Genomic DNA, 15,531 nt, shown 5'->3' on the forward strand with positions numbered 1-15,531 from the left:
GTTTGACAGTTGAGGCTCAGTTTTCACAAGCTTTTTTTAATGGGACTCAACACTGATCTTTCCAATGGATTGCGTTTGTGTTTGTAAGATGACAAGTGCATGTTTACCAAATAACATCTCATGTGCAGCATTAAATCCGCGCCTCCTCCCATTTTTGTTAAAAATGCGCACAGCTCAGACAGAGCCGACAGAAATGTGGGAACTGTGCTTGTTCCCACCGCAACGCTGTGACTACACTTGGTCATTTCTCAGCGACCACAGGCGCGTTTCTTTTGGAATCAAGGAGTGGTGCAGCAGCTCTCATCTGAGGACTATTCATCCGTGGTGAAAAAGTGACTTAATTTTGAGCAAACATAGTTTAAAAGGTCGCAATTATTCTATTCCTTTTATTATTCTTTAAAAAAAAAAAAAAAGCCTTGACTTACAGCACCTGTATCTTCATAACGCTGCTCTGAATTTGCACTTCTTTTCAAGTGCTCTTGAGCATGACCCTGAGCCTCGGCCCTCTGATACAGCCTGACGTCACTAAGAAAAACTAAAAGGACCGGAGCTTTTAAGAGAACAATAATAAAATGATCTGAGTCATTACCATGACGACCAGATCAACTGTTTCCTGGTGGTTTGCAGAACTCTCTGTGTGAGCTGGCCCGAGTTTTTTTAAGTTTAAAAAAAACACACCACTGATGTTTGTTTTCATTGACCCAATGTTCCAGCGAAAACTGTGCAAAGAGAACGCTTCGTTATCTGCATTTCATCCGTCGAAAATGTGTTGAACGATGAAGATTTCTAGATACACCTCGCTCTGAAGAATGTGAAATGTGTTTATGGGAAGAAAAAAAAAGAAGAAAAGAAAAGAGGTGGAGAAAAAAATGTCACCAGACCAGAAACAAAACACACAGGTGCTGCGCAGGAGAGATCGTCTGATTTAGATCTGCTGAGCTTATGGAGAGATAGGTCTGTGCTTTAAGGGGGAAAGGAACTTTAAAGACAATTATATATTCGCTTAACGAATGAAATCATGGAGGAAGATGAAGTCAATACTTGCAGCGGTTGCTATGTTAAAAAGCTTCACAAAAACTCAGCTCTGTTGGTGTGGTTGGAAATAAATGTGGAAAATATAAAACGGATGGAAATCTTGTATTTGCAGATCTTTGTGAACCAGCTTCGCTGTTTGATGTCGCTGAAACTGTCTCATATTACAACTCAGACTTTCCTGTGGATTTCTTTAATGGTGATTCTTCCCATTTCCACATGGAAATTCTTGTTATTTTCGCCACTTCTGGAAGTCGCACTCCCCCGTGCAACAAGTACTTATTGCAGTGACGGCTTTGTGTTGGTTTTTTCTCTGTCTGTATACGCTACTGAAGCGGAATGACATACGTATCACATTTTGATCCCAAATCACAAATGCCAATAATATCGCAGACCCCAGTCACACGCATTCAAGAGGAACAGCAGCACATCTCAACAGAGGCACATAAGGCAAAGCCACATGTTTCTAAGGGCCTGCATCCAATAAGTTCTTGTTAATGTTAAATTGGATGAGTGTGTGTCCAATTCTCCATTTCCTCAGAGGTGTCTCAGCAGCAACAGCTGCTACCAATGGCAAAGCCGCTTTTTTCACACAGCCCCCTTTTCTGCAATGTGACTGAGGTCTTTCCAAAATAAGCTCATACACATGCAAAAATAGATAAATAAGCATCTATTGCAAAGGGCACAGGATTTAAAGAGAGGTCTAACCAGGGCAGAGTGCTGAGAGAGATGAGGGACACATCTCATCCAAAAATATGAACTATAAATGTATCAATGAAGCGGTGAAATGAGTGCTGCAGACATGTCATATATATACACAATACATTGTATTTTGTATACCTGTGGGGCCTATCAACAACAAGCTACTCTTAAAACAAAGATATCACACAAGGTAGCTCATGCATTTTATGCAAAAGGCTCCTGTTTCATTTTGCGGTGTTGAGCTTGGCAGCTTCAGGGCTTGGTTATAAAAACTTCTCCTGCTACATTAAAGGCAAGCATGATCACAGTGGGTGATTCAAACATCTACTGGTGCAACAAATACCATCTCACTCTCTAAATCAGTCAGTTGTTAAGCTCTCGAGAGACACTTGTCATTTTCTCACCATGATTCAGAATTTGTGGGCTTTCGGGGTTTCACTGACGGCACATTTCTCGGATGCTGACGCTGGATATTTTGTAGTTCATTACAATGTTGTTCTGTTACCAGATGTTTTCGTGCGCACTTTCAATTCGAGGATAAAATCACTTGAATGAAAACGAGATTTTGGGAACATCAGATAATGCAAAAGAAAGTTTCGAAGAGTTGGAAAATCTGAGACAAACGAGTCAAAGTGCAACGGAAACAGGTTCAGCGAATTAGTAATCATGATCAGAAATTGCTCCCAGTCACCAGGCTTTCCACCGTGTTAAATAATTCATTCACGTTTTAATTCCTTTCATCCTAGGTTTAACTGGAGCTCGTTATGTCATCTCGGGGCTCTTTCTTCCTCTGCAGTTCTGCCTGCAGAATTTGCCGCTTATCTCAAAGAACCAACCCGTACTAATCACATAACATTAGTGGATAAAAAGATGCGTATACTTGCATTTTATATTGCCAAGTTTAAAATGTATGATGAATAAAGAGGGAAACCCATCACTCAAATTCTTTTGGAAAGATAGACATAGCCACGGGGTCTGAGAAGTGGAGCCAATGCAAAAGAACCCGAAGCCTGCATTTTTTTTTTTATTGATGAGCAGCTGGTTCAGGCTCTAAAAATAAGTCTGAATTTACAGAAGTATGATACATTGAGCCCACTTTTCGCTTGATAAACATCCTGCTTTTTTTCCTACTGATTATATAGTGTCAGTTGCTAATTTCTTCTTTTACACAGCGCAATGAATAAGTCCATTTATCTAATCGTTGACATCAAAATCCCATTTACATAAACTGGACTGTTGTGTTAGTTGAACCAAAACCTACTTTTGAAATCCATTAAAACATGTGAGATGACAAACTGAATTTTCATGAAACTGAGCTTCTCAAAACTGGGCTAACACACCCGTATAATGCACTTGTGTTTTGAATCATTCAGTATGCATATAAAAAACTAGACATAAATAGGCCTATGTGCGTCACACATGCACCAAAGTTTAATTTCTATGCATTTCTTGGTAAAAACAGTAATGAGTTGTATATTTTCAGTTCCAGTTGTGTGTCTCGTTTGTCTCTGTGTGTCCCTGTGATCCGTCCAGGGTGCACCCTGCCTCTCGTCCAATGGCAGCTGGGATAACAGGCTACAAAATATTAACATATTCTGACTTACATGAGTAACGTGTGATCATTTTCTTATGCACTCTCAACTGTCCGACCTGTCAGCGACATTGATAAATAGTGTTTTTCCAAACACATTGTGGTGAATTGAGAATTTACTATTTTCTGTTCGGGACTGATATCATGTAGATGATCAAAGATGGCGAACTGTTATTGGTCGACGATTGACTTCTTGTATGTCATTGCTTTTGGCTTTTGTGTATTTCACCTGATCTATATTACAAGGAATGAAATAACTTTCTTTTTTTAAATAACTTTTGCTCAACCTCTAATGAGGCTTTAACAGCAGGCCAGGTATCAAAACTCATAAATGTTAGCTAAATTATTTATTTTGGATCTCTGAAAATGATGTGCATCTTAAATTTCACCACAATGTTCTTAAGTTTCCCCACAGAAAAGCCTCAACTTTATCTGACAGTTTTAAGCTAGCTGCAGGAAGCTACCGTAAGTATTGTATGTGTTGTTTTAACCTATGGATAACAACCATGAATCACACTGTTGTGAAAATTTGCCTGTAAAAACAATACCTCCATCAAGTCGTGTTTCTGTCAGCATAATGAATTCAAGTAAAATATCCACAGTTTTAACTCCGTCCTGGTCTCCACCAACTTGCCAAATTCACCAGTTTGTCTCAGCAATGACTGTCTGTATGCAAGTTTGGGCACAACAGGTTGTGTGCAGTGTGTTTATCAGAGCTTTTGCACTTTAAACAGCTGCTGTGGCCAAAAATGAGAACCAAAACAGATAAGTAGGGACTGGAACACCCAAACAATCGGAAAGGCTGATGCTCAGCAGAAATTAGTTGTTATAACTTTCATTCCAAGGTCTAGTTGCTATATAATTGATATGAAAATCTTGATTATAAGGACACATTGTTCTCTGCGTTAAATCAACAAGTGCCTGCTGGGATTGACAAACTGGTTCCAGCAAATTACCTGGGGTCTAACTGCCAGCTAACATCAGAAGGACTGAGGGCAGCAGGCAAATTAACTAACCCGAAACACTCTGTTTTAGTGGTGTGACTAAGCTCAAATGCAATGCGGACAGATTTCACTGATGAATGTGTGCGTGGGGCTTGAATCCACAGCCGTATAGAAACTCCTTATTGTTGGCACTCATCACGCATTAAAGTACATTCAGTCCAAAATGACTCAACTTTACTCTCAAGAGTTTTCTGTGGATGTGAACTTTATCCACATAAATGTTCACAATATTAGTGACTGTGAGGAAAGACGCGACTGCGAAAACATCTCTTGTTGGTTTCAAGCAGCGGCTGAATATCTTCGTTTGAAATGGATACGTAACTGTGTGTTATTTTAGATATCATTTCTGTGCCAGCAGCGTAAATCTTTAAATGTGGAAATAATTAGATGTGTACACACACACTCGTGTGAACAAAACATATAATATAATCATTATTTTTAAATGTGTTTTCAAAACTTATTTCCCAATACATGTCATATATCTGGCAGCCTTCTTACTTTTGAAATGTTGCTCATATTCATTTGGACTGTTGTGCAATTTGTTCTATATCTGTGCATGTTCTTAGTTGTTTTTGTTTCAGCGACAAACTATCCACACGTTTTATTATAGCTCTCCTCTCATCTTATATGATCACACTCTCTGGTTTCATAGCTGACACATTTTTTCTCTCAGAGCTCTTCCAGCTCTCTGTCTATTACTGCAGGACTCGGGAACAAGCAGGCGGTGAGTCCAGGGCAGGCAAATCTCCATAAATCCTTCCACAGCAGCTACCCTCTTCAGGCTCCGCTGTACAATATCTGTCTTCATCTAGGAGTGCACAAGCCCAGCCACCTGCTTTTCCTCTGTTCACCCCCCCTCCTCCTCCTCCCTCTATGCTTTGTGAACTTAATAAAAGCTGCCATTAAGCAGCGCTTCATCTGTTTGGGCCCTAATCTGCCTTATAGGCATCATGTGACCACATATGCACTACACACCTGTCGTGTATGTTCCCAGCCTCAACTGTTGCCTCTCCACACTGCTCGCACACTCACTCAACCTGTTCCTGGCACATCAACCAACTGCATGTCAGCTTTGGCCAGCACATAACCCACAGCCGCCACACGTGCAGTTGGCACTCGTATTATGTATAACTTGAAGGCTTTTTTTTTTTTTTGTGAAAAAAAGCAAAAGTTACTTCAAACGGAGTTTGGTTGTTTTTTTCTTTTTATTTTAATGAGTGAAGAGCTCCGTCTTCACATCAGATATGCAAACTAGAAGGAAAACACAAATAAAACACAATGAAGATGAGGTGAACAGCTCTGTATCCAAAGAGAAATAAGCTGTTTTATTATAATGCAGAGCAGTGCTGAGAGCAACCAGTTCATGTTGAGACTTGTTTTTAAGATATGCTTGGTTGACTATTTTTCAGACAAAATGTCTCACAAATCTAGCCAAACTGAATGCTAATGGACGATAGCTTTTAGTCCAAAACCCCCATATATTTTTACAAGGTCTGAAATGCTTTTCTGTTGATCCACTGCTCTGCAGTAAGCAGGCAGATTTCACATCTCCACTGTTTTATACCATCCTTTTTACTCTGTTAATTAAAGCAGTAAAATGATCTGTCTTTTCAGTATCAGCCTATGCAGGATTTGGAGGTTGTTTCCGTCTGGTTTTTGTGTAATATAATTTTCATGTTTATTTTTTTTTTTTTCCTCCTCTGGTAGATTATATACAGGATACCAGCTGGATGACAGATGGTGATGCCTTTACCCGTGTTCTTTTTTTTCTTTCCTCTTTTTTTTATTAAAAAAAAAAAAATCACGAGGACGAGAAGAAGGAAGGACAGGAACAGCTGTAGACGAGGGGACAGACAAGTCGGCACGCTGGCCACTGGGTAACATGAGGGAGGAGCACCCGGCACGTGACTTAAGGAAAAAAAAAGAAAAAAGAAAAGATAGAATAAAATGATAATAATAAATGTGCCCTGTTAACGGTGAGAGATGCAGAGAGCTATCTTGTTAGTGATAGCAGACCCTCTAAATCTTCCTAATGGTCCTCGACTCCTATCTTGTTCTTGTACCAGAACGTGAGGAGTGAACAACCCCAACGAGAAACCTCGTTGATTCCTCTAGCTGCATTAATGCGGAAGGTTTTTTGTTGTCTTCAAATCCTGCGACAAAAAGTGTTCCAGTTGGAATTTCTAAGGGTCAGAAAGCAGCAAAGATGCCTAACACGATGAGGTTACTGGTCTGGAATTGGAGGTCTGAGTCGCTGAGAAGAAAAAAAAAAACACACGTCTGCTGTTACAGTGTCTCTCGGGGGGGGGGAGACACATGCAGACACACACTTCAGTGGTATCACTGACTGACACAGAGCGCTACTTTGACCTTTTGCCCTGTTGTTATCATCCAACACCTTTCCCCTCCACTCGCTCTGTAATGTCCCCAGGCTGGATCACTATCAAGCATTACATGTTCTCTGTCATTATAATTATGGTTTCTTTATTTTCAACTTTTTACAAATCCTGCTATTTTACACGCCGACAGGAACACACACACACACACACATGCACACACACACAAAACGGAATTCAAGTGCATGACGCCTCCCAGCCCCTACAGTTGATCTCAGCGAATGATGCGAAAAACAAAACAATCGCATGCAATGCATCTGCTTTGCGACAGTTTCCCGGGAAACATTTGAGTCTGTGAGTGAAGCACATCTACAGCAAAGCAAAGACAAACCAAGAAGTTTCGTTAGTGAGCCCCAAAACAAATGAGTAAAATGGAACACAAAACACAGAAAAGGGACAGTGAATAAAAAGAGTCAATAAATAAACAAGAAACGTCAGTGAATTAATTCAAATCAGTGTATTTGAGTTTGAGCTTCTGACAGAGTTTGAAAAAAAAAAGGGAAAAAAAAGAAAAATCTACAAAAACTGGAATCTGCACCTGCTGTAGTATGAACAACAACAACAAAAAAAAAAAACACACAAGCAAACTATAATGAGGCTATTTGAATTTTTAACTTTTTTATTATTCATTTCTCCTTTTAAGGGTTTTCTTTTTAAAGGAAACTGTTCATCAAAGGGCATTTTGTTCATATATAGTTATTTTTACAGAGGAAAATACTGTACAACCTTTTTTTTTTTTCTTCTCAAAACAATATCTGGAAGGAATATCATCTACACACATTATTTTTCCCTATATTGTGATCATTTATTTCCAATGCCAAGCTCAGGAGATAATTCAATGTGTCCACTCCTCAGTTGTACATATTTGCTCAATAAAAACCAGAGGGTGGTTTGACAGATTTATAATTTAGTACTACAGTAAGTGAACATTGCTATGAACTTCTTAAGAATGAATTTAAACCACAGTCCATGTTAGTGTTTTGTATCGTGGCGCCCTTTTTGTGGCGCAGCGCAGCGCAGTTCCTTTTTTTTTTTTTCCTTTTTCTTTTTTTTTTCTTCAAATTTTCAACTGTCCAATCATAGAAGAAGCAAAATAAAAACCTTTAAATAAACCACAGAACAACAATTTGTTGTCACACTAACATCTATTTGTGCATGAAAGCAAAAGTGAACTAAAACAACATATTTTAAAGCAAATTCCCTGTTAAAAGATAGATATCATTCTTTTTTTTTTTTTTTTCAGACGGTAAAAATGAACCTAAAAAGTGCAATAACACCCTAAAAATTTCTCATTGGAAGGTCACATAAATATTAAATAAAAACTGTTAACAACAGGAGCTCAACCACAGCCATAGTGAATGGAAAACAAAATGCCATTGAGACATTTTCGGTCTGTACATTTTCAACATAAAACACACTCCCTGACGCTTCCTCTGTCATCCAGCCCGCTGCATCTGGGAGACTCTTCGTTTCCTCTGGTCAGTCTGATCAACCCCCCCACCCCCCCGCGCCCACCCACCAACCCACTTAACCCCAACCGGCTCGCCAGCCATAAATCATGACCTCACCTGCTTACAGATCGATATGCTTCTGACTGACAGCACAACAAAACGTTTTAATGCAAAGATGCAAAAATGGTAACAAAAATATTTTTAAATATACTCAAACCTTATCTATCATCACCGTTATCATCATGGTCAGCTAATATAAAAGTGCACTATCCACGCACAAACTTGATTCCTCCACAGGGGGGGTAAAAGTACATGGGCTACTCTTGGAGTTGGTGCCAGCTGAACGTTATAAGCGAATGTCGGAGAGAACTGTTGAGGCTGCCGGCCTGCTGGATGCCCGGCCACAGCTGAGACTGACCAAACAGTTACTGGTCAATTCCCTGTTTTACTGAGAACAAAGAAAAGCATACCAAAGAGATGGGAACAAAATGTAACCCCTTTATCTCACCATCTAATAATATTAATCAATAATAATATTATTAATAATACAGAAAAAAGATTAAATGTTTGAAACACATCCTGTTTCCCTTAGTGATTCATGTCCCTTTTTTCTATGTTTCCACGGCCCTGCAGTTCATGTCGCCTGTGCCAGCAATTTCCTTTTTCTTTAACATCGTTCATACACACACACACACACACGCTCACACACTTACATATATAGTTATATAGAGAGATTTGTTTTTGTTTTTCTAATGTGTTTTTTTTTCCCACACAAAACAGTGAAAAAAATGAAAATAAATTAAAGTCAAACATGCACGCACACAAAAAGACTGATGTGTAGTAAAATGCTTTACATTGCTGCCCCACGTGTAAAACAGGGCCTAACTCTGTGTGTCTCCGTTCATATTTTTTAATGCATAATTGAATTAATAATGTTGGTCATCTTGTAAACATCATGATAAATCATTTTGGGCCGTCATTTTCTCAATGCTGCTGTTGTTGTGTTGTTGTCATCTCAAGTCTCTGAGCATGATGAACGAGGCCACTTTCATTTGAGTTAATTCATAGTACACAGGATTTTTCTGCAGTTCCCACAGTCACTGTTGGTTTGTCTTTTTTATGGGTCGGCATCTTGCTTTTCCAACGGGGAAGTATCAGTGTGGTTAACGGAAGCTTGAAAACTCTCGCTGTTGTCCTTTTCCCCATCGGGCTCTGCCATTGAATCATCATTTGAGTCAGTGTTGAGATCATCCTCTGCCTCTGCCTCTTCCTCGTCCTCGTCCTCGTCTTCATCCTCTTCCTCAGCGTGTGCCTCCTCCTCTGGCGACATGTCGTCTTCGGCCTCTCCGGATGTTCCTGTGGTGTCATCCTGAACTGTCTGCAGACCCAGCGGGGGTGCAGAATTGAGGCCCAATCGTGCTGCGTTGTGGTGGATCTTCTTGCTGAGGTCCAGCGAGTCGCTGAGACCCAGACCGACTGCATTCTTCAGGAAGAACAGCGAGCTGCTGGTGTCGGTGCCCAGGTTGAGGGAGCTGTCCAGGCTGATGGAGGACGGCTGGTATGAGTGGTTATAGTCAGAGCTGATGCCACCCGTCTGGTAGAGCATGGAGGGAGCACTGCTGTTAATATTGTGGGGAAACCTGTGGAGGCTACCAGGTGAGGAAGTAGAAAGAACCATGGAGGAAGGAGGGACCGCCACCACATTTCCTGTCAGGCGGTGTGCCCCTTCCTGTTTTGGTGACACAGACGGAATCTCACCCCGCTCTTGCTTCTCATGCTTTCTCTTATGGGAGTCCATCTGGGACATACCCACCACCGTGTGTTTACACTCAGGGAAGGTGCAGTGGAAGTGTGAGCACTTGAGCTTATATTTGCAGTCAGGAACTGCACAGTCCACACTGGAGCTGTACTGGCAGAAGCCAGCGGCACTGATCACATCTTGCTTGCCATGGTGCTTGCGGTGGGCCGTCACCTTGGTGCTGTCAGTGCAGCGGAAGCCACAGCGCAGACAGTGGAAGTGGGTGCTGTTGCCAGAAAACTGGCAGTCAGGGAAGTTGCAGCTGAGCGAGGATTTGAAGCGTTTGAAGTCATCCAGGACCAGGTTGTCCACACGGTCGTGGTGCTGCGCATGTTTGTACATGTGGGTGCGACCACAGAACTTGTAGCCGCAGTTCTCACGAGTGCAGTGGTAGTGGGTCACCTTCAGAGAAAACTGGCAGCTCGAGTCCTTGCAGTTCTCGTACAGGTCATAGCGTCGGAAGCCCTCCAGCATCATCCCCTCGTCCAGCATCTTACGTGATGAGGCTGTCTTGCGGCGCTTGCCATATGGTGACATGTCCTCGATGATCCAGAAGCGCTTCTTTGCACCAGTGGCTGTGGGAATGGAGATGGTGTTGCCTGGAGAAAAGAGGGAAGGACATTAAAGATTAATCAGTCGGTTTACAAAGTAAAACCCACAAACTACAAGGAAATTAGTGTCTGGGTTAAAACTCTTGTGTTAAACTTGACTCAGCCCGAAGTGGTTCACAGCTGAGTAAGCACAGAGAGCCACAATTTATTTATTTTTTTCTAATTTCTAATTCCCAGAATGATTAAAGGAGGGGGGAAATGATAAATTGACTGTGGAACATGACACTTTTACAGGGTGTCTCCAGCCTCCAAACAGAGACGGAGCTGTGAGTCTTAAGCAACCCTCTTCTCTCCTTGTTGTTTTATGAGGGGCACCCACCTTTTGCAACACCCTGGGGTCACTGCTAATGATGTGATCCCTGTTCTGCAAGACAGGAAGCAGTGGGTCTCGATAAAACTTGAGGCGTGATTAAAATAAGAAGCTGCTGATGCAGCCTTGTTAATGGAAACTAAACAAGGCCCAGGCTTCGTAGAACAGGTGCTGGATTTACTGTTCTATCTCTTTATAATAGCAATGCCAAAGATGAAAGCACACACAAAGGTGTACCTGAAGCAATTCTACATATTTTTGTTGTTACTGTAATGTTCCATCATTTCCAAATAAATGTTCTCTTTTTTGCATGCCTCTCATTTTTTTTTTCCATCTCTCCATTACAATAATGCAGAGAAAGGCTGGATCACACAGTTAAATGCTGCACAGAACTCAGTAACTTAGAGTGACAGCTGCAGTGTTGGTTTGCGCCGGGGATAAGTACCTGCAGCATCCTGCACTATAGGGACGTCATTTTTAACCGGAGACGGAGTGGCAATGATGGGGCTGAAAGCTGGTGTGTTGGTTGGCATGACAACACTCCGAGTGGCTCCCAGAGAGGCGCTGAGCAGAGAGTATGACAGACAGGATGGAGAGAGGAGGTATGGGAGTGAGGGGAGAGCAGGTCGGAGAAGAGCAGGAGAAAGTGATGGGGCCTGGGACTGGAAGCCAGGCTGAGGAGCGGAGGGAAGAGGTGGTGGTGGTGGTGGTGGTGGTGGAGGAGGGGAGGAAGTAGGTGCATTTTGGGTAGCGCTAGTGTCAGCAGGGGTGGTAGGAGCAGAAGTGGTGGCAGGGTAGCCTTGTCCTGGAGAGACAGGTTGACCAGAAGGGGTGAAGGACAGGCGAGAAGGGAAAAAACACGTACACAAAAACAGGGGCAAAATCACACATGCGCACACACACACACGCACACGCACACACACGCGCACACACACACACACACACACACACACACACACACACAAGGATGGGAGGTAAAAAGGGAAAGATAAAAGATAAGAGAATGATACAAAATGAGGCCCACTCAAGACAAGTAACCCAAACACCAGCCAAAACGACAATGATGAGAGCAGTGGATAATATTGGCAACTAGTGAAGAAATGTGAAAATCATAGCCAGGCTTAGCTTTTGTAAAAACAGAGAAGAATCTGTTCAGTAGGTTTGAGAAAAAAGAGGCAGTTTTTCATTTCCTTTCATTTCTCCCACAATCCAACTGACTAAAAGTGCTAAAGTAGACATATAGCCACAGGGATGGTGATCTCTGGCCAAAGGAAAATGTGATAAGCTTCATTCAGAGCAATAACTCAGACCACGGATGTACAGAATGGAGGTTTTATTACGATGACCAGGCAAACTGCAAAATGTCTCACTCAGAACATAAGAAAGCAGCATTGTCATCAACCTCGTACATTATGACTAATGTGTCGATTGATTTTCAAGTCAACCTACTGAATCTTGAAATGCATGATTGAGGAACACAGGAAATGACAAGTTACTGGCTTTCTTAGTCTAGTTTGTGAGTTAATAAAATTAAAGGTCAGCATGCTGACCTGTCAGGGCTATTTGACTTATTCTCACCTGCTGGAGAGCTATCGTTGCCTACAGGTGTGCTGGTGCAGCTTCGGTCCTGGTTAGAAGACTCAGATGAGAGGCCTAAGGGACTTCCTCCCCCCATGTAGTCCATATAGTCATCAGTCTCATCAATGACAGCAGAGGAGAAGCTGGAGTTGATACCAAGCTGGGCCCCCATGGGCCCAGACGCTAAACTGGTTCCATGCTGCATATCGTCTGGCCTCTGGCCGAGTGGCATCACCTGGGAAACAAGTCATCTTTACTGTAAAGGAACATCTGAAACAAAACGACTTGGGGTATAATGAGTCATTCATGCAGGCGTTGGCACTTGGCTTAAACACAAGAATTTCTCAAGATGTCAAAAGTATTTTTCAATATATACACCTCATAATTCTGTCATATGACAGCTTCAAAGAGAAAAAAAGAAACAAACAGAACTAGAAAATCAACATGTTTATGTACGGTACATTATGTGCTCCAGAGATAAAGTGAGGACACTGGGCTCAATCCAGTGTGACAAATGTATACAAAAGAATGTTATGGACAATTTGTTGTTGACTGGCGTGACGGGATATGAGTGGCATTCTCTTTTTTACAGAGGAACACTACGTGAACAAAGTCTTTCCCTGAATCTGACTCATTGAACAGGAAACACAACGTTAAAAGTCACGCAGACACACATTATTATTCTTAAGCTTTAAAGAAATATTGCCTAACATTCCCATCTCTAAGTAAAAGGGTGTGTGAGGTACTTGCGTTTTGTTTGTGTGTTTGTACCTGGGACGGGACTCTGTCGAAGTTCTTCCCCAGCATTCGCCTCATGTGTTTGCGTGCGTGCGAGGTCATCTGATGCTTGAGCAGGAAGGAGAACTGGCAACCCTCTCGGATGCAGTGGAAGTGGCTGTTGACTTGGTTATACTTACAACCTGCCAAAGAGAAAACAGTGACAGCTGTACACTCTCAATTTGCAGATTAATTTGTCTTTGGCTCATTGCAAGGCATTCAAAACCAGCTCAAGCGCTAAAGGCAATATTATCGGTGTGAGGGTGTTATGATTAGATCAAACACGACGTGAAATATTTTTAGTTTTTCTTAATTTCATGATATAGCTCTGACAAAAGAGGGGTTGGGTTTCAAAGTGTTGCTCAGTGTATATGTAGGAGGAATATTAGATCACTGGTGTCACACTGAGCAAGTCAAGGCTTCTGTGCACTAAACCTGTGGAGCTCTTTTATTACACTGACATGCTTTATTCAATTAGGAATTTACATAAATAAATTCTCATTTTCTGTGGGCCAATAATGCACACATCCCTGCAAACCAAAGTAAATATACGATTATTACCATATTAAATTCATTTCTCAAAGTATCTCCATTGTCATTTCTCCTTTTGTTCTGCATTGTTCTACTGTCTGCTTCACAGTCTTCTGTTCTTTTCTCTTGTTTTAACCAGTCTAGCTCTAATTGCTTTATGATTTCAAATTAAATGATTGTTTCGTTTTGTGGCTGTTAATCAAATACCATTATATAAAAGCAGGCAGAAATAATTGAAAGAGTAACATGCTGGGCAGGTGTTAGCATGCAAGTAACCATGGTGCCCAGTTTAAGAGAAAAACATGTCTGTGTCATCAAATAGCTTTTGCACACACAGTGTTTTAGACACGCAAAGTTGAGCAAATAACAGTAACCCCTGTGACACAGAGGCCCCTTTGTGAGACAGAAACCAGGTAACATCATCAGTGGTGTTCAGTTTAATGTTGCTGCCATGGATACTGGCAACCCATCAATTCTTTATGACTGGAGTGCTGGCGATGGTAATCCTTTCTGTTTTTCCCCCAGCCTGAACAATACAGTTGGCAGATCAGGCTGGGGACAAAAAACAGCTGTTTAGGGCCTGGTTTTGTTTGCTTTGTTTCCATGTTCTGAAAAGCTTGTGTAACCGCCTGAAAAAAACAGATCACTTTTAATTCATTTCTGTGTGATGGCAGCGGTGGCTGTGAGGCGCAGCTTCACAACACAAACAGGCTAAACCAGACAAGCCAGATAATTAACAAACACAAACCTAATTGCTCATTTCTGACAGGGGCAAAAGAAAGAGGAAAACAACCTGGATGTGATTGCCCTCTTTGCTCATATAGTAGTACAGGCAAGACTTCCTTTGGGACTTGAGGTGCCATTGTGAATATGCAAAATGCAGCGGCAAAAAATACGAGGCAGCCTTGTTTCATGCCTCTTAAACCACTCACAAAGCACGACATTGTGTTTGCCAACACTGGTCTCTCTCCCTTTGTAAACATCGAATATCCTCTTGCAACAGCCAGTATAAATCAATCTACATACCTTTTAGTGTAACACCTTTAATCCACATATCCCCCTTGGCAAAATTTTATAAACCGCTCCAACCACAGGTTGGAGGTTTTTTTGGGGGGAACAGGAGGCGAACTGGTCTAAATGTATACAGAGGGAACTTTATTCTTACCCAGCCTCCCACACTCCTCCCTCTTGGTAAAGTATTTGAAGCCGTTGGCAGCGCGGCGCTCTGCCTTCTCATGCTTCTTGACGTGCCACGGCAGCTTGGTGGTGATGTTGGTGACAAAGAAGCAGCCAGGCCGCAGACAGTGATAGTGGCCCCTCATTCTAAACTCGCATTGCTGCAGTGGAGACAAATAATTTCACAACTTCACACGTTGAACATGGTGAATGTTTAAAAAGCTAAAGGAACTAATTACTTTCATTTGATATGACTTGTTTGAAAAGTTTAAATCTACACTACGCAAATTCGATAAATACATAATAGTTAAAAAATTTTTTTACAACACTCTTTTCTGGTTATTTTGAATATCCCACATCTCTAAGTACAACTACATTCGTTTTCCAGGCTTCTCACAAACACCCCTCCTCTCTAACATGTCTGTACACCGCCATCTGTTTGTGAGGCCCAGATCCCAGAGGACTGGGCCAAATAAGATCTGCTCAGTTCAGGAGATGGAGACTAAAGGGAGAAAGAAGGGGAGTAGAAGGGAGGGGAGACTTTTTGTGAGAGGGGTGATTTTCAACACATTAA

The 15,531-nt window shown here is 41.7% G+C and overlaps 1 protein-coding gene across 7 annotated transcripts in view; it reads right to left on the reverse strand.

The window, feature by feature from the left end:
- Positions 1 to 7,326: 7,326 nt before the first annotated feature.
- The window catches only part of casz1 (castor zinc finger 1), a 166,671-nt gene continuing 158,466 nt past the window's right edge, over positions 7,327 to 15,531 (reverse strand). For 5 of the 7 annotated variants that reach the window (XM_075476512.1, XM_075476510.1, XM_075476509.1 and 2 more), the window contains 5 exons: positions 14,947 to 15,118; positions 13,245 to 13,393; positions 12,474 to 12,708; positions 11,341 to 11,700; positions 7,327 to 10,573 (listed from right to left, as the gene is read on the reverse strand). In XM_075476512.1, coding sequence (XP_075332627.1) covers positions 9,294 to 10,573; positions 11,341 to 11,700; positions 12,474 to 12,708; positions 13,245 to 13,393; positions 14,947 to 15,118 — 2,196 coding nt within the window. In that variant the 3' untranslated portion in view covers positions 7,327 to 9,293. The remainder of the gene's footprint in view (positions 10,574 to 11,340; positions 11,701 to 12,473; positions 12,709 to 13,244; positions 13,394 to 14,946; positions 15,119 to 15,531) is intronic. The other 2 variants (XM_075476515.1, XM_075476514.1) reach the window with 1 other exon arrangement.

Source organism: Odontesthes bonariensis, chromosome 10 (genome assembly GCF_027942865.1).
Source record: "Odontesthes bonariensis isolate fOdoBon6 chromosome 10, fOdoBon6.hap1, whole genome shotgun sequence".
NCBI lineage: Eukaryota > Metazoa > Chordata > Actinopteri > Atheriniformes > Atherinopsidae > Odontesthes > Odontesthes bonariensis.